The sequence below is a fragment of the Dermacentor andersoni genome, chromosome 3 (genome assembly GCF_023375885.2).
Source record: "Dermacentor andersoni chromosome 3, qqDerAnde1_hic_scaffold, whole genome shotgun sequence".
Taxonomy (NCBI): domain Eukaryota; kingdom Metazoa; phylum Arthropoda; class Arachnida; order Ixodida; family Ixodidae; genus Dermacentor; species Dermacentor andersoni.
Window position 1 is genome coordinate 99,437,943 of NC_092816.1, and position 17,534 is coordinate 99,455,476.

The 17,534-nt window shown below is 46.2% G+C and overlaps 1 protein-coding gene and 1 long non-coding RNA gene across 2 annotated transcripts; one reads left to right on the top strand and one right to left on the bottom strand.

Moving 5' to 3' along the window:
- The first annotated feature begins 640 nt into the window (after positions 1-640).
- Positions 641-16,895, top strand: LOC129387040 (uncharacterized). The gene is made up of 6 exons (XM_072286864.1): positions 641-772; positions 1,317-2,136; positions 3,255-3,397; positions 14,962-15,141; positions 15,700-16,498; positions 16,777-16,895. Coding segments are annotated over exons 1-6 (2,061 nt in total). The 5' UTR covers positions 641-655; the 3' UTR covers positions 16,779-16,895.
- Positions 9,142-10,526, bottom strand: LOC129387369 (uncharacterized). Its single transcript, XR_008614618.2, has 2 exons — positions 10,376-10,526; positions 9,142-9,421 (listed from the first exon to the last, which is right to left on the bottom strand). It is a non-coding gene; the product is annotated as an uncharacterized lncRNA (long non-coding RNA).
- Positions 16,896-17,534: the final 639 nt, after the last annotated feature.

A 17,534-nucleotide genomic window follows, 5' to 3' on the forward strand; every position in this document is an offset into this window, starting at 1 on the left:
AGAATTTGGTGTTTTTCTTAATTTATTAGTAACGTACAAAAGACTTAATCAATTTTATCACCTGTTTACCACAAGAAGGGTTTCTTTCGAGTTCTCCAAATGCTTTGAGCATGATCGGTCATCCATCCCCTCAATCCGACGCCATAGAAGTACGTGTGTCCGCGTACAAATGAATCTCCTGTAAGACGGCTGGAAACACTCGCGGTCGCAAAATTCATATGCAGGTCTTGTTCTCCGAATACAGCGTTTAATTCAAGACCCTGCATCGCGGCCATCTAGAAACCTTCTGCGCATAATTATTTTTCTATCTCTTCTACAGTATCGCACACAAGCGACTTATTTTTATTCCTTTAAATTGATCTCTTACAACGCATGAAACATGGTCGACCGCATATAGCCGTTGACAACTGTCTCGAAGCTTCCTGATTCTTCACCATAGAGCGATTGAATGGTATAGATAGCCTCAAGTTTTTTTCATCGTTTCATTTTTACAACTTCACAAAAGCGTCCTGGTGGTGAATAAGGCCTGATGTTGGATTACTATTCGTCCACCATGTATCGTAAAACCATGCTCCTGATTAAATTCCTTTGCAGAGATGGGTGGAATAACAAAACGGTTGCACACTTGCTTTCTTCTTTTTTTCCTTGTGCTACCATGTCTTGTATAGTTTCTCCAGAAAGGGCGCCAAGAAAGGAGGAGTTTTCGTATAAAAGGGAGCATGAACAGCACTCATTCAGCAGTTGGCCCAACAGCAGCTCTAAAGTCACCATGGTAAGAATTTCTGCTCCCGACATGCCTTACTAACCGAGCAAAGCTTACGATGATCACCTCAGAAAATAATTACTGCTGGCGTATTTTGGCGGATTGTTCTTTAGCCAAACCTTATATGCGCGAATATAGCTGCTTATTGAGCTAACCGTCCTTAAAAATTAATGATAACGCAAACACATCACTAGTTGCTAAGAAGGAACCTTCGGTTCTATTACGACATGCAGCAAGTGTCAGAATACGAACAGAAAAATGTCTTAAAGAGCTAAAGTTGTTCAACGCAAAGCTCGCGCTCCTGTGCTGAGCGTCTTCGAATTCCGAAATACAGCTTGCGAAACATCACTGCTAAATAATTAGCCTGTCTGGTTATAGTTCTACTTCTAGTATAGCTTTGACCACAAATCAAAGTCCGTCTTTCAATAAGGAAAAAAATAACATTATCCCTAGAAGAATGAGTGCCTATGAAACCTGTACTAGGTAAAGCTATGAAATGATAAGTAAACCGCATATAAAAGCGCACTCACAAAAAGTACACATCACTCTCCAGATCCGTGCCTGCGTCCTCTTGGCTCTTGCCACCAGCGCTCTCGCTGGCTACACCGGCTACGGCTTTGGCCACGGCTATGGCCTCGGTTACGGCTATGGTGGTCTTGCCCACGGCTATGGTCTCGGCTATGGCTATGGTGGTCTTGGATACGGCTATGGTCTCGGATACGCCGGCTACGCTCCAGCTGTGCACACTGTCGCCCACGCTGCCCCTGCCGTAGCTACCGTCGCCCACGCTCCAGTCGCCACCTACGCTGCTGCTCGAGTGGTTGCCGCTGCTCCCGCCGTGACCAGGGTTGCTACCACCTACCGCGCCCCAGCCGTTGCCACCGTGGCTCACGCCCCAGTCGCCACTTACGCCGCTGCTCCAGCTGTTGCCACCTATGCTGCTGCTCCAGTTGCCGCATACCACGCTGCCCCAGCTGTTGCTACATACGCTGCTGCTCCAGCCGTGACCAAGGTTGCTACCACCTACCACGCCCCAGCTGTCGCTACTGTTGCTCACGCTCCAGTCGCCACCTACGCTGCTGCTCCAGCCGTCGCAACTTACGCTGCCGCTCCAGCCGTCGCCACCTACGCTGCTGCCCCAGCAGTTGCCACCACCACCGTCCACCACGCCCCAGCTGTGGCCACTGTTGCCCACGCTGCCCCCGCTGTCGCTGCCTACCACGCCGCTCCAGTCTACAACTACGGTGTCGGAACCCTTGGTTACGGCGTCGGCCACTACGGCTACGGTCACGGTCTTCTCGGCTACGGCCTGAACTACGGCTATGGTCTTGGCTCTCCATACCACTACGGTGCCCTTCTCCGCAAGAAGAAGTGTGAGTAGATCTTTCAGTCCATTTGCGTGTATATACATGCAGAAATATTGTCTGTTGTCGTTAATTTTATTGCGGCATTAGAGCCTGCATTTTATACAGATGGTAATTTTGCATATGCGACGCTGAATGAAACGCTTAATTGTTCATCAGCGGCAGAGAATGTTGCATGGAGCAGAGAAAGAGAATACAAAGAAAATCATGCTACATAACAAGAACGTTTTTCTGGTTTATGCCAAGGCGGTTTCTAACAGTACTTTCTTGTATTTTTCTTCTCGCAGAAACCTTCCAACTATGACGTATTTGAAGAAAGAGAGAAGCTATACGCATCGACCTCGACATTCCGACATCTTCCATAATGGACGCAATGGAGAAATAAAACTGGTCGTCAAAAAAAGCACCATTTCGTTTGCCATTCTGTTGTTTTATGTTACACTGTGCGAGATGGAGTGCTTGTCAGTTTGCAAGTCCCAGTTTCGCGAAGTGTCCTTTATTCTTAAATGATTAGCGTGAAGTCATATAAGGCCATTTTGTAGTAGAGAGAGAGAGAGAACAAAGAGAGGAAAGGCTCGGAGGTGAACCAGAGGAGCGTACGGTTTGCTACTCTACACTGGGGGTGAGGAAAAGGGGAAATGAAAAGAAGAAGCAAGTGATGACTCTGTGTACACTGAAGCATCGTGAAACCATAGTGGAGTTCCATAGCTGGTGAACTGCGTTGCGGGAATAGGAAGTAGGAAGGAGGCTGCGGGTCAGCTATGGGCCTTACTCGAGACTTGCCAAGAACTGCATGGATTAAGAGCATCCAGCACTTGCACTGCACTTTTTGCTGACCGAGTATGCAACTTGCTAAAAAGAACACGAAAGGTATTTATGAGGGATGGAAGCAACGCAGTCACTTTCCTATCTTCTTCGGACATTACATCGGGAGTCGGCGCGGTGGACTCGACCTCGGTATGCTCTGTCCATTGATGTGACTGTGGCTCCGGCTGTGGCTCCGACTGTGGCATCGGCTGTGACATCGGCTGTGACATCGGCTGTGGCATGGGTCGTGGCTTCGGCTGGGGCTTCGGCTGTAGCACCAGCTGTGGCTTTAACTATGGCTTCAGCTGTGCCGTCTGTAGTGGCTCCGGTGGTTGCTTCGGCTGTGGCTTCAGCTGTGGCTTCAGCTGTGGCGGGGGCTGTCGCTTTGGTAGCTCGCGCCAAGCTTCAGTATCGGTGTTCACTCTGCCAGGCCTACGGGGCAGAGCAGGCGGTCTTGTCTGATGTAGCACGCTATTCACGGCGGCATCTGCGTTCTTTGAAGCCCGACGGCGTCGGGAGCGTCGCTTTCTGAGGGGCGCAACCCCTTCCCGACGAGACGAACGGTCTCTCACTATCTGCTTCAAGCCTCTCTTTCCCTCTTCATTTTGGGACAGTCCTTTGAGGTAGCACCATGGGACCCAATGCAATTGGGGCATTTTGGAACTGTGGCTACACAGGAATCTGCAGCGTGGGGCTCTGCACAGGGCGAGCAAATTTTTGTGTTCTTGCACAAAGCGCTTACGTGCCCCAGCTTCATGCAAAGGCGGCATTGGAGTGGCCTTCGGATAAATGGTCGTAATCATCATCATCATCAGCAGCAGCAGCAGCCTGGCTACCCGCACTGCATTGGTGAAGGCCTTTCCCATACTTCTCCAGCTACCCCGGTCATGTGCTAATTGTGGCCATGTTGTCCCTGCAAACGTCTTAATCCCATCCGCCCACCTAACTGTCTGCCGCCCACTGCTACACTTCTCTTCTCTTGGAATCCAATCCATAACCCTTAATGACCATCGGTTAACTTGCCTCCTCATTACGTCTCCTGCCCATGCCCACTTATTTTTCTGGATTTTAACTCAGACGTCATTAACTCGAGTTTGTTTCCTCACCCAATCTGTTCTTTTCTTATACCTTAACGTTACACCCATTAAACTTCTCTCCATAGCTCGTTCCGTCGTCCTCCATTTAAGTAGAGCCCTTTTCGTAAGCCTCCCGGTTTCTGCCGCGTAGGTGAGTACAGGTAAGGCAAAGCTGTTATATACTTTCCTCTTGAGAGATAATAGCAACCATGATCATGATCATGATCTGAGAATGCCTGCCATACGCATCCCAGTCCATTCTCATTCTTCTCATCATTTCAGTCTCATGATACGGATCTGTGGTCACTACCTGCCCTAAGTAGATGTATTCCCTTACCACTTCCAGTGCATCGCTATCTATCGTAAACTGCTGTTCTCTTCCGAGACTGGTAAACATTACTTTAGTTTCCTGCAGATTAATATTTAGACCCACCCTTCTGCATTGCATTTCCAGCTCAGTGAGCATGCATTGCAATTGGTCCCCTGAGGTACTGAGCAAGGCCCAATATCATCAGTGAATCGCAAGTTACGAAGTTATTCTCCATTAACTCGTATCCCCAATTCTTCCCAATCGAGGTCTCTGAATACCTCCTGTAAGCACGCTGTGAATAGCATTGGACATATCGTATCTCCCTGCCTGACATCCTTCTTTATTAGAATTTTATTGCTGTCTTTATGGAGGACTGCGGTGGCTGTGAAGCGGCTATAGATATCTTTCAGTATCGTTACATACGGCTCGTCTACACCCTGATTCCGTGGGGCCTGCATGAATACTTAGGTTTCGAGTGAATCAAACGCTTTCTCGTAATCCATGAAAGCTATACATAAGGGTAGGTTATATTGCGCACATTTCTCTATCACTGATTGATAGTGTGAATATGGTCTATTGTTGAGTAGCCTTTAAGAACTCCTGCCTAGTCCTTTGGTTGACGGAAGTCGAAGGCGTTCCTGACTCTATTTGTGATTACCTTAGTAAATATTTTGTAGGCAACGGACAGTAAGCTGATCAGTTTATAACTTTTCAAGTCTTTGGCGTACCCTTTCTTGTGGATTAGGATTACGTTGGGGCTCTTCCAAGATTCCGGTATGCTCGAAGTCATGAGGCATTGCGTGTACTGGGTGGCCAGTATTTCTAGAAAAATCCCCCCACCATCCTTCAACAAATCTGCTGTTACCTGATCCTCCCCAGCTGCCTTCCCCTTTTGCATAGCTCCGAAGGCTTTCTTTACTTCTTCCGGCGTTTTTTGCGGGATGTCAAATTCCTCTAGACAATTCCATCTTCCATAATCTTCGTGGGTGTCACTGGTACTGTATGAATTTCTATAGAATTCCTCAGCCACTTGAACGATCTCATCCATATTAGTAATGATATTGCCGGCTTTGTCTCTTAACGCATACATCTGATTCTTGCCTATTCCTAGTTTCTTCTTCACTGGTTTTACGCTTCCTCCTTTCCTGAGAGCATGTTCAATTCTATCCATACTATAGTTCCTTATGTCAGCTGTCTTCCGCTTGTTGATTAACTTCGAAAGTTCTGCCAGTTCTATTCTAGCTGTAGGGTTAGAGGCTTTCATACATGGGATTTTCTTAATCAGATCTTTCGTCTCCTGCGATAGCTTACTGGTATCCTGTCTAACGAATTTACCCCCGACTTCCACTGCACAATCCTTAATGGTGCCCATAAGATTGTCGTTCATTGCTCCAACACTAAGGTCCCCTTTCCGAGTTAAAGCCGAATACCTGTTCTGTAGCTTGATCCGGAATTCCTCTATTTTCGCTCTTACCGCTAACTCATTGATCGGCTTCTTATGTACAAGTTTCTTGGTTCCCTCCTCCGGTCTAGGCTAATTCGAGTTCGTACCATCCTATGGTCACTGCAACGCATCTTGCCGTGTACGTTCGCATCTTGTATTATGCCATGGTTAGCGCGGAGTATGAGGTCTATTTCATTTCTAGTCTTGCCGTTGGGGCTCCTCCACGTCCACTTTAAGCTTTACCGCTTGCGGAAGAAGGTATTCGTTATCCGCATATTATTCTGTCCTGAAAAGTCTACTAATAACACTCCCCTGATATTCCTAGAGCCTATGCCATATTCTTTCACTGAATTGTCTTGATCCTGCTTCTTGTCTACCTTGGCATTGAAGTAGCCCATCAGTCCAGTATATTTTGACTTTACGCATCGCCGGTTCCACGTCTTCATAGAAGCTTTCGACGCCTTGGTCATCATTACTGGATGTAGGGGCGTAGAGCTGTACGAGCTCAAATTTGTACCTCTTAATAAATTTCGCGACAACCACGCTCTCGTTAATGCTATTGAATTCCTGTATCTTACCACCTACATTATTTTTGATCAGGAGTCCGGCTCCTAGTTCTCGTCTCTCCGCTAGGCCCCGGTAGCACAAGACGTGCCTACCTTTTAGCACTGTATATGCTTCTTTTGTCCTCCTAACCTCAATGAGCCCTATTAAATCCCATTTAGTGCCCTCTAATAGCACTGCTAGACTCGCCTCACTAGATAACGTTCTAACATTAAACGTTGCCTGGTTCAGTTTCCAATCGCGGCCTGTCCGGACCAAGCTATCCTTAGCACCCTCTGCTGCTTCACAGGTCTGACCACCGCTGTGGTCAGTAGCTTCGCAGCCGCTGGCGTGTGAGGGCCGGAGTTTGATTGTTGTATTCATATGGGCGGTTGTGGTCAAGCACTGCACCAAGGTGGCCAGTCCTGCTCTGGTGAGGGTGTGCGTTGCCGGTTCTGGTTACCGGGATCAGGCCGCACTCCAGGCCTGTTAGTGCAATTTTATCAACAAGCGGATTTTTTTAATCTGTTGAAAAATTGCGCGGCACCGGGACTCGAACCACGGTCCTCTTGCATGCGAGGCGGATGCTCTACCTCTACGCCACCGCTGCACCCTTTAATGAATGAACAGCCTGCTGGAAGGCATGCGTTTATTACGATGCAAAATATTGACGTACCTGGGGTCGCTTTTGAATAATTAATAAAAAAGCGGTCACCGTCACATCTGCAGAGTTACTACATATGACTACATAAGTCACACGTGCCGTAGTAGCCTGAGTGTTTAAGGCGTTGCGCTACTGAGCTCGAGGTCCAGGGTTCGATTCTTGAAATGGCGCACGAATTTTTACAAAGACGAAAAGCCAACGCGCCGTTTATTTAGATTTATGTGCAGCTTAAAGATTCCCAGGTGGGCAAAACTAATCTGGAATCCTCCAGTAAGGATATCCCATAACCATATCGTGGTAATGGTACCTTAGATCCAACGGAATATTTATATATTCTATGTAAGTAGGTTCTAGATCTATGCGCGGTCCTGCTCCTAGAGTTGAAGAAAGAATACTCTACGAGAACGTCCCATGAAAGAGCCAAAGGACGTTTGCGCTTCTGTATTCCTTGTCTGATAAATTTACCCGCCCAAATCAAGCAGCAACTCTAAGCGGAAATTGTCGGCCTGTTTCGTTTCATTGTTGGTGTTTATCCCTGTGACATTGAAGGAAACAATGCACGCTGCACTTCTGCCCACTCCTAGCTTTTAATGGCAACATTCTGTGCACGTGAACCTTGCCTTGCAGTGAGATAAGCTCACTGGAGAAGCGTAGAACTGTTTCAGTTCCACAAACTCGTGGGTATTTAGCCAAAGCGATCTCATTCGCTCTTTGCGTAGAAACCTTGCTCTGCGGCTTTCATTATGTGAAGAAATTATCCTTTTTATGCACTTTTTATTTACCATTCGTTTACGCAGAACATACGTTTCGCTTCCTACTGGCGTTTGTGTGTTTGTGAGGCGCTTCGACACTGTTATCAGTGGCCTATTACAGTGGTCAGATAACTTATTTAAAAAGTACAATTAGGTGCTTGACTGAGTTGACTAAAAAGGATTCACTGAAGAGAATCGTCAACTGGCTAAGCGATTTACAATTGTGCAGGTAATATCAAATAAGGTGCAGCTCTTATAAATACCAGAAAATCCGGGAAAACTATGAGTAAGTAAAATAAACCCCTCAGAGTTATCATGCATAGAAAAGCAGGAGGCCAACCACGTTTTGTTACTTGTAATTGCAATACGTTTATATATAGTCCCAAACTAAGCTACAAGACTTATGCAGCCGGATACAATTGCCGAATAATATCGCAGCCGCTGAAGGACCTTGCTGCTGACAATGCCGTAGGGGACCTCGTTTTGTACATTTCCTTTTTCTCTCTCACAGTCTAGTAACTTCCATAGTCAAATTACTTTGCATACTCTACAATCGTTGTGTCCTGAGCGGAGGGTGCTTTGGTCTCCAGTGAGACAATGAATTAAAGTACGAACTGTTGGCCCGACCATTGCTGGATAACTACAGCATGACGATGGCGCCAAGGCCACCAAGCACGCAGCATATTCTTAGTTGTCAGAGGACAAGGTCAATGGCATGACACCTCAAGGCCGTGGAAAGTGGGACGACGGCGCCCACTACGATGGTTCGGGTTGCTAAAAGACCGGCTTCCCGATGAATTCAACATTAGAAGCGGTTAAGGTGGAGATTTACAAAAACCTGATGCCAAGCAAGTTGGCCCATGACTTAAGTACAAAGGCCACGACGCTAAGCTGATGAGGACGAAGTGAGACACAAACGAATTACACGGCATCGAACTTTCAACTGTTGTTTCGCCAGAAACTACGCAACGTTATATATGCATGCGTGAAGCCCAGTGGAAAATAATAACAGTAGACGTAAACTAACAGGGGTAATAGGAGCTAACACTGCTCGTAAGCCACGGATGTGAAGTCAATTATCACGGCCGGTACATAGGAGCACGCGGGCATTGCAAGCGTTATCCGAGTATCCAACCAAATAAAGGACTGCATTAACATGCAGTCCCTTATTGCATGCAGTCCCTTATTGCATGCTTATTGCATGCAGTCCATGAGTGGCACACAACCGCAGCGCTTGCCGTGGTCTGCGAAGTCATAGAGAAAGAAATTTCAACAAGAGCGGACACTCCCATAGAGCCCAGCGGCCGAATTGACTGTAGCACACCAAGCGGATGGTAGTAGCACCTTCCGGTTTCGGTTTTGAGCGCGCGCGTTTTGAACAGCAATTGATACACGCCGGCCCGGCTTCGCTGACCGGCGCGGCATTTTTTTTTTTTTTTTGCTTCTGCTAAACCCCGCGTGCCCTTGGCTTGGAATCGTTTCATTATTTAGTAAAAATGATTGCGAACGACCTTTACAAGGCTCCGCCGAATCTGTCAGGCGCAATTTCATAAAGAAAACGCGAGACGTCTTCTGAAATGATGAAATGTTTATTTTGCTCTATATAAATGCTCGTTCCGGGCTTCTGCATTCATCCAAAGTTGAGGCACCAGGTAAGCAGCAGTCATTGCCGTGCGAAGCTCCACCGGATGCCATCAGCTGAAAGGAAGTAAATTACAAGCATGTATCATTTTGGTATATTGAACTAACAGGAGTATTGCGTGTAGAGTCGAAACGTGCGTAAGTGGTGAATGAGCGGATTACAGATAAATTCACTTTTACGTACATTTCGCAGCAAGAACTCCTCCCAAACAATGCCATAAAATCTGAAGAAAACACCAGATTTTCAAGCATCCCTCCCTTCCCGGGCATTATTTTCTGCACTTTAAGAGCACAAATACACGGGTGACTGCGCGTTTCCAAAACAACTTGGCCTCAGTCGACGCGATGGTACGCCAAGTACACAGCGGTGGCTACAACACAGGCTCAGCCAGACTATGTTACACGCTCGCAGAATGCCTTCTAGTCGCACTCAAGACAGATTCGTGGGTGCAAATACTGTTTTCAATCGCTCAGAATACATAAATGTCATGTTCATGAGCTCCTCCGTGTTATCTTTTACGCGTCCTGCCGGCGCAAGCAACACTCCCGTGTTATCACTCTCGGGAATCGCTCATCGCGCCTTCGACAAGCGTGAGTACCGAAATAAGGTATATGTTGTTTCAGGGCCACTGTGCTTGAAAAGCACCCCAAAAAGTAGCGAAATTAGTTACAATAATGTCTGGGGTAAGAGAAAGCGCCAAAGCTTGTCCCGGGAAGATTCAGTACACGCGAAACTGCGTCACACGGCCAAGGTGCTTATCGTCAGAAAGCCAGGTGCGGCGAGCGTGCCCACCTTTTAAGTTTTAATTATGTTTTAATTATGTTTTAATTATGCTTGGTCTCATAGAAACGGTCGCATACATCTCCCAGTGCGAGTAATTAACTCAAATTAACTAGGCTTGGACGGCGGAGCTGTTTGTCGATAACTGCGTCGCTATAAAGGTTCAGTTTTGTGCAGTAAGCCTAAATGTGCTTGAAGTGCATCGTAGACTGTCAAACAAAATTCCTCACGTTGCTGTAGTTCAGTAGTGCAGCAGTACCGTGTCGAAATGCAGATGAAACACAAGAGAACGCCGGGAGCCCCCACCCCAAAAAACGGGCTACACCCAAAAGAGACGGGTCGCCGAGCACGCGAGCTTCACATGCGCAGCCGGCCTCGCTCACTCCTGCGGCTTATCTGGCGCATGACGTATTGACGCGGGTCTGGCGTGCCGCTAGCTTGTTGCTAGGCAACGCATCAAAAATAAGTTGCAATGTATAGATTCATTTACACGCAAAACTTTTTCACTCTTAGTGGGAAAGAATAAAAAAAAATTAAACGTTGTCTGTAAGTTTATTTTACATTCTTTTTTTTTTGATGCTCGCGTCAACTAACGGATGGAGTGGAAACTAGGCGTGACGTGTTTCCTGTTGCCAGTGTTTGAAGAGTGTCCCCTTTTGTTGAATTTCTTTCTCTATGGCCAAGTGCCCGCCCGTGTTGACGTTGACCGCCAGCGGTGCCCTCTCGCTCCATCGATGAAGCATCGTCCCGTTAGTCCTATTTGCACCTTGCCACACGTTTGGGGATAATGTAAACGACATTCCTAACACAAGCGGTATAGCCTGTGACATGCTTCTTGGAGCTTGTGGCCGGCAGCGCATTCGTTACCAAAGGGCTAATCTTGGCTAGTTTGCATGAGGCGGAAAACCCAATGAGCACGTGGCATCTTGCGACTACCTTCTTTATATTGTGTGACAGCTTATGTCCGTACTGACTCACGTGCGTGTTCATTTTCTTTACATTAATTGTTTATCTTCTTTAGGTAGCTTTCGCACACACCCGTAGTAACTGACGGAAGAAATCGAGCCTCTTCCAATCGGCTAAAATTATTAGTACAATCTATACCAGGATTGCGCTCGCATGGCTTTACTAATGATGAAGTGATGCATGGGTTTGTTATTCCCTTCTTGAGCAGTTTAGAATATGTGCAGTCTAATGGTAGAAGGCTTTTCTTAGGCCTTGGACTCTACATCCAATACAAGTGGGCCTTCGTGAAACTAAGTATAAGGACCAGAATTTAATTCAGTTACCTTGTGGCGATTGGGAAATGAAATCTAGTCCACCAAACTCTTTCAATAAGGTGCCTGTTAATTATGCTACAGCAACATCAAGTCTAGTCTCAGTTAGATTATAAAGCCCAACGTAGTCAACCACATATCTATAAATCCTAACCACATTAGTATTGCTCATTTTGGCAAATATGCGCTGGTCAATGGAACCAAAATAAATGTCCGACGCACCGGAAGAAACAAACCGGACTGAAAGGGAGATAATTGAGGATTTCTTAATAAAAAAGAGCAGCAAATAAGTTTGTCAGCACGCCGTAACTAGCACTAGGTTTTAAAGAAGTGTCATTCACAAGTGATAGCCTGTAATCGCCGCAACGATTTGGACGTGCGGTTGACTCATTTGGTTGGATACTCGAATTACACCTGCAATGTCCGCTTCCTCATATGTAAGGGACATGCGTATTCACACCACTGGCTTACGATCAGTCTTAGCCTCTATCAACCCTGTTGGTTCATCTCTGCTGTGATTAGTTTGCACTTAGGTTTCATGTGTAAACCTGCACGATTTCTTGCTAATCAATAGTTGTAAGCTGGCGCCGGTATATGTTGCTTGTGTCTAACTTCGTCCCTGTCTGCTGAGCGCTGCAACCTTTGTTGTTAAGGGGTGAAGAAGTTGCCATAGTGTTGCGCAACAGGCTGACTATGATGGTGACTCCATTTTTTTTTTCAGCGACTCACAGCATGAAACGACAATTCTGGGAGGCATGAAACTTCGCACCGTATTGAATTTGTTGGAAGCGGATCTTAAAGAGATCCCTATAAAAGAATAAAGATCGTACCAATCGATGAGTTCAAAACTGATTTCACATCGAATACGTTGTGTTCAGTGGTCCGCGGACCCTTGAACAAGCACTGGCAAGATTTTTTAATTACTTGACAGTTTCGGCTTGTATTACACCTTTCTTTGTTTTCTCAAAGTTATAATTTTGTGCTTATGCTATTATACACGTGTTCGTCACTTTCGATAGTTCAGTCAGCTTACTAACTTCGGCCGATGTAAGTGCCTATATGACCCTTTCATGCTCTCCCGATTTTTATTTATGTCCTCTTTGTCTAGGGAGGCCTGCTTGTAGGCTTGATACCTAACTCCCGACTAAAACTGAGGGCTTCAAAATTGCATACTTTGATGTTTAATTGATCTATTCATGATTGTGGACAACTCGTGACCACACTAACAAGTAATCACAACCTTTTTCTGAACACAACACCAATAAACATTGTTCAATGTAGTGGTGTTGTGGACAAAGCTTGTACTCTGCTTGACTTTCACTTTCCCGCTGAGCACTTTTTATCTGTGCTTCCCATTAGGGCGCTCCCGGACGGTGATATTCATTATTTAATATCAGTGTCCTGAACTAAACTAACATTGAATAATGTATATCTCCGTCCGGGAACGCCCTAATGGGAAGCACAGAACCCCCCATACCTGTAAAATGCCTGGTGTTGACTTCCAATCTCCCGTCCTGCAGTGTTCGTTCTAAACGACCTCAGCTTAAAGTGAGCAGTCACTACAGAATTGTTTCTAATTGTTTGTTTCTGATGTTTCTAATTGATTGTTCCGTGTCCTCATCTGTTGTTTTTGCTTGATCATTGTGACTAGATGTCCATGCATCATAATGGGATATATATTGCAAATATAGCATCAACTGGTAATCACCCTCAATTTACTGACATCCTTGAAAGAGAAGCTTCCGCGACAGGTCGTTTGTGAATACAATGCTACGGATCTGATATTTGAATGATATCAGAGACACGAGAGAAAGTAAAGGAGTACGTCACCCAAGAAAAAAGGGGAAATTAACAGGCTCAGGTCTGCTCGACGAGAAAGAGGCTCTATGAAATAAAGACAAAATCTGGGTGGACGGTAGCCTAGTATTGGTATAGTCTCGTACAATATGTCTTCAATCAAAAATCTGTAATATATACATCAAACACGAAATGCCTACGTTTACTGACGAACCCAGTGTATAAACGTACACCAGGGCACCAAGATTACGCAAAATTCTTTATGCTTAACGGACGCCATTATTATCGCTTTTAGAGCTTGAAATTCTCCTAAGTAAGCCTTACTTTCGATTCAGTTGTTATAAGGCCACCTTTATTCTTCACGTGAGTTGAAACGAATAATCAACAAAGTCATATTTCCTACTTGCATGCGGAAGTACGTTTCAACACATCATTTCGACGCGTACTGTCCCAAGTACGGAGACCTCCACGCACAATTTTTGCTAACAGATTAATTACTGGATGATCAGTTGTATTCTGGAGATATCTAGAAAAAAAAGGTTTTTGGGCAGTCGTTACCACAACTGTCTTACTTAATGTGTCGACAAATATTCCTCCTCATTTGCCTCGATTCATTCAGCCGCCCCAAAGCTTAACAGCTTACAATGTTGCGTAAAACAGGTGGGAGTTATATTCTTCTTTTACATATAAAGAGATGTAATTTCCGTTTCTAACCCTATCATTTACATTGGTCAGTATTCTAAGCAATATTATTTTCTTAAAGTTAGCTGTCACTAACATTGGCGTAGGACGTTTCAAAAGCAGCTGCTACTACTGACAAATGCGCTACCTTGATGCACTTTTTAAAATCCTGTAACACAAACTAAGTTCGAAATATTTCATTAAACTAATTCTCCCAAGGAAAAAGCTATATTGAATTCTTTTCACTAGAAACCCCGAACATTCAAATAATATTTCACACGATTAAAAGGGATTTTTGCTCCACCATTTTTCTTAGGATCCAAGTTGAGGCAGTGCAAGCAATAGATCAGCCACACTATGTCAAAATCACCGGCAGATCATACAATTTTCGGCTCATTGAAGATGTACATTTTTGCTACAGCCATCGCTTTAACCAACATTGAAGTCGGTGTTTTTCGTTTATCACTTAACGGCGGCTTCTCAGTGACGTACACAACTCTTGCTCAAATTAATCACCTGTCCACCACAAGACGAGCTTCTATCGAATTCTCTGCAGGCTTTGCGCGTGATCGGTCATCCATCCCTTGTATTTGATGCCGAAGAAGGCGTAAGTGCATGACATGCCGTCCTCGTACAACGGAATCTCGGGCAAGAGAGCCACACAACTCAGGCTTTGGCACAATTCACATGCAGGTCTCGTTCTCCGAATACACGGTACATCGCCCGATTCTGCGTCGCGGCCATCTCGAAGCCTTCTACGCACAATTATTTTTCCTTCTCCACGGTATGTCACACAAGCGACTTATTTTTTTCTTTCATTTCAGCACTTAATACGCATGAAACATGGTCGACCACACATAGCCGCTCACAAGTGCGTGAAAGCTTCCTTACCCTTAATTGTAAAGCGGTTGATTTGTACAGCTGGTTCTAAATTTTTTTTTTCATCATTTTATTTTTATAATTTTACGCAAGCGTCCTCGTCGCGAATAAGGCCTGATACTTGATCACTGTTTGTCCAGCTAGTACCCTAAGATCATACTCCTGATTAAATTTCTTTGCAGAGATGGGGGGGAATAACAAAAGGACTGCAGACTTGGTTTCTTCGTATTTTTCCTTGTTCTGCCATTTCTTGTGTAGTTTGTCAAGAAAGGGCGCCAAGAAAGGAGGAATTTTCGTATAAAAGCGCGCACGAACAGCACTCATTCAGCAGTTGGCTCAACAGCAGCTCTAACGTCACCATGGTAAGAATTTCTGTTCCCGACATGCCTTACTAGCAGAGCACCACTTACGATGATCACCTTGAAAATTAATTACTCCTGGCGTATTTTCGCGCATCGCTCCATTTTCAAACCTCATTTGCACGAACATAGTTGCTTATTCATTCCTTCAATAGCTACCGTCTTTAAAAATAGTTGATAACGCAAAGATTTCTCTAAATGTCAAGAAGGAAGTTCAGCTAAAATTATGACATGCAACAAGTGTCAGAGTACGAATTGATAATTGCCTTACAACGTCAAAGTTTGTCAACGCAAAGCTCGCGCTTCTGTGCCGAGCGTTTTCGAATTCTGGAATACAGTTTCTGCGAAACAACACTGCTCAATATTTTCTGTCTTGGTTCTAGTTGTCAAATGGAATATCGATTTAGACCACAAATCAAAGTCGGTCTTCCAATAGGGGAAGAAATTAACATTATGCATAAAAGAACGAGTGCACATCAAACCTGTACTAGCTAACGCTATGAAATGATAAGCAAACCGCATATAAAAGCGCACTCCCAAAACGTACGCATCACTTTCCAGATCCGTGCCTGCGTCCTCTTGGCTCTTGCCACCAGCGCTCTCGCTGGCTACACCGGCTACGGCTTTGGCCACGGCTATGGTCTCGGCTACGGCTACGGTGGTCTTAGCCACGGCTATGGTCTCGGCTATGGCTACGGTCTCAGCTATGCCGGCTATGCTCCAGCTGTGCACACTGTCGCTCATGCTGCCCCAGCCGTCACCACCGTCGCCCACGCTCCAGTCGCCACCTACGCTGCTGCTCCAGTTGTTGCCTCTGCTCCAGCCGTGACCAGGGTTGCTACCACCTACCGTGCCCCAGTCGCCACTTACGCCGCTGCTCCAGCTGTTGCAACCTATGCTGCTGCACCAGTTGCCGCCTACCACGCCGCCCCAGCTGTTGCCACTTATACCACTGCTCCAGCGGTCGCCACCTACGCCGCTGCCCCAGCCGTGACCAAGGTTGCTACCACCTACCACGCGCCAGCTGTCGCCACTGTTGCCCACGCTCCAGTCGCCACCTACGCTGCTGCTCCAGCCGTCGCAACTTACGCTGCCGCTCCAGCCGTCGCCACCTACGCTGCTGCCCCAGCAGTTGCCGCCACCACCGTCCACCACGCCCCAGCTGTGGCCACTGTTGCTCACGCTGCCCCCGCTGTCGCTGCCTACCACGCCGCTCCGGTCTACAACTACGGTGTCGGAACCCTTGGTTACGGCGTCGGCCACTACGGCTACGGTCACGGTCTTCTCGGCTACGGCCTGAACTACGGCTACGGTCTTGGCTCTCCCTACCACTACGGTGCCCTTCTCCGCAAGAAGAAGTGTGAGTAGATCTTTCAGTCCATTTGCGTGTATATATATACACAAATTTTTTGCTATTGTCGTTTGTTTTATTGCGGCCGTAGAGCGTGTATTCACAGATGGTAATTTTTCATATGCGACGCTGAATGAAGACGTCGACTTGTTCATCGGCGGCAGAGAATGTTGCATGGAGTAGAGAAAGAAAATATAAAGGAAGTCATATTATATAACAAGAACGTTTTACTGTTTTATGCCAAGGCGGTTTATAACAGTACTTTCTTGTATTTTTGTTCTCTGCAGAAACCTTCCAAGTGTGACGTATTTGAAGAAAAACAGAAGCTATGTGCATCGACCTCGACATTCTGTCATCTTCTATAATGGACGCAATGGAGAAATAAAACTGGTCGTCGAAACAAGCACTATCTCGCTTGCCATTGCTTTGGCTCATGCTTCACCACGCGAGCTGATGTCCTGGTCAGCTTGCAAGTCGTAGTTTCGCGAAGTGTCCTTTATTCTGAAATGATTAGCCTGAAGTCATATAAGGTGATCGTGTAGTAGAATAAACACATCATTGTGTGGCCGTAGGCACTTAAGGGTTATTCTTTAGTTGCCCATGCAATGGTTCACTCCTGCGTTGCTTCTTTGATAAAGGTACGTGGACTTGGGTTAGTAATTTTAGAGCGCCGCTCTTAGGAGCCCGTTCGTGCATGTAGCGTCGGCGCGCCTCGTCCTCTTTCGGCTTCACTGAGAGAACGAGTAAAGCGACGATGAAAGACCGAACGCAGAGCAGAGCAGGGGATAGGTGGGAGAGACAGCGACAGCGAAGGGAGTGCTAAGAGGAAATCAGAAAAAAAAATGTTGAAGCCCCACCAGCACCGCTGCCAGCTTAAAGGGTAAAATGATAACCAAAAACAGAAACCTAGCTTTCGCGCAAAGGGTTGGCCTCAAGCGATCCATAGCGTTGGCCCCAAGCGCATAACGTTCGCCGGGACGCGCAGGCCTGCCGCGCGCGTCGCAGCTCTGCCAGTCGGTGTGGTGATCGGTATAGTATGGTGTGA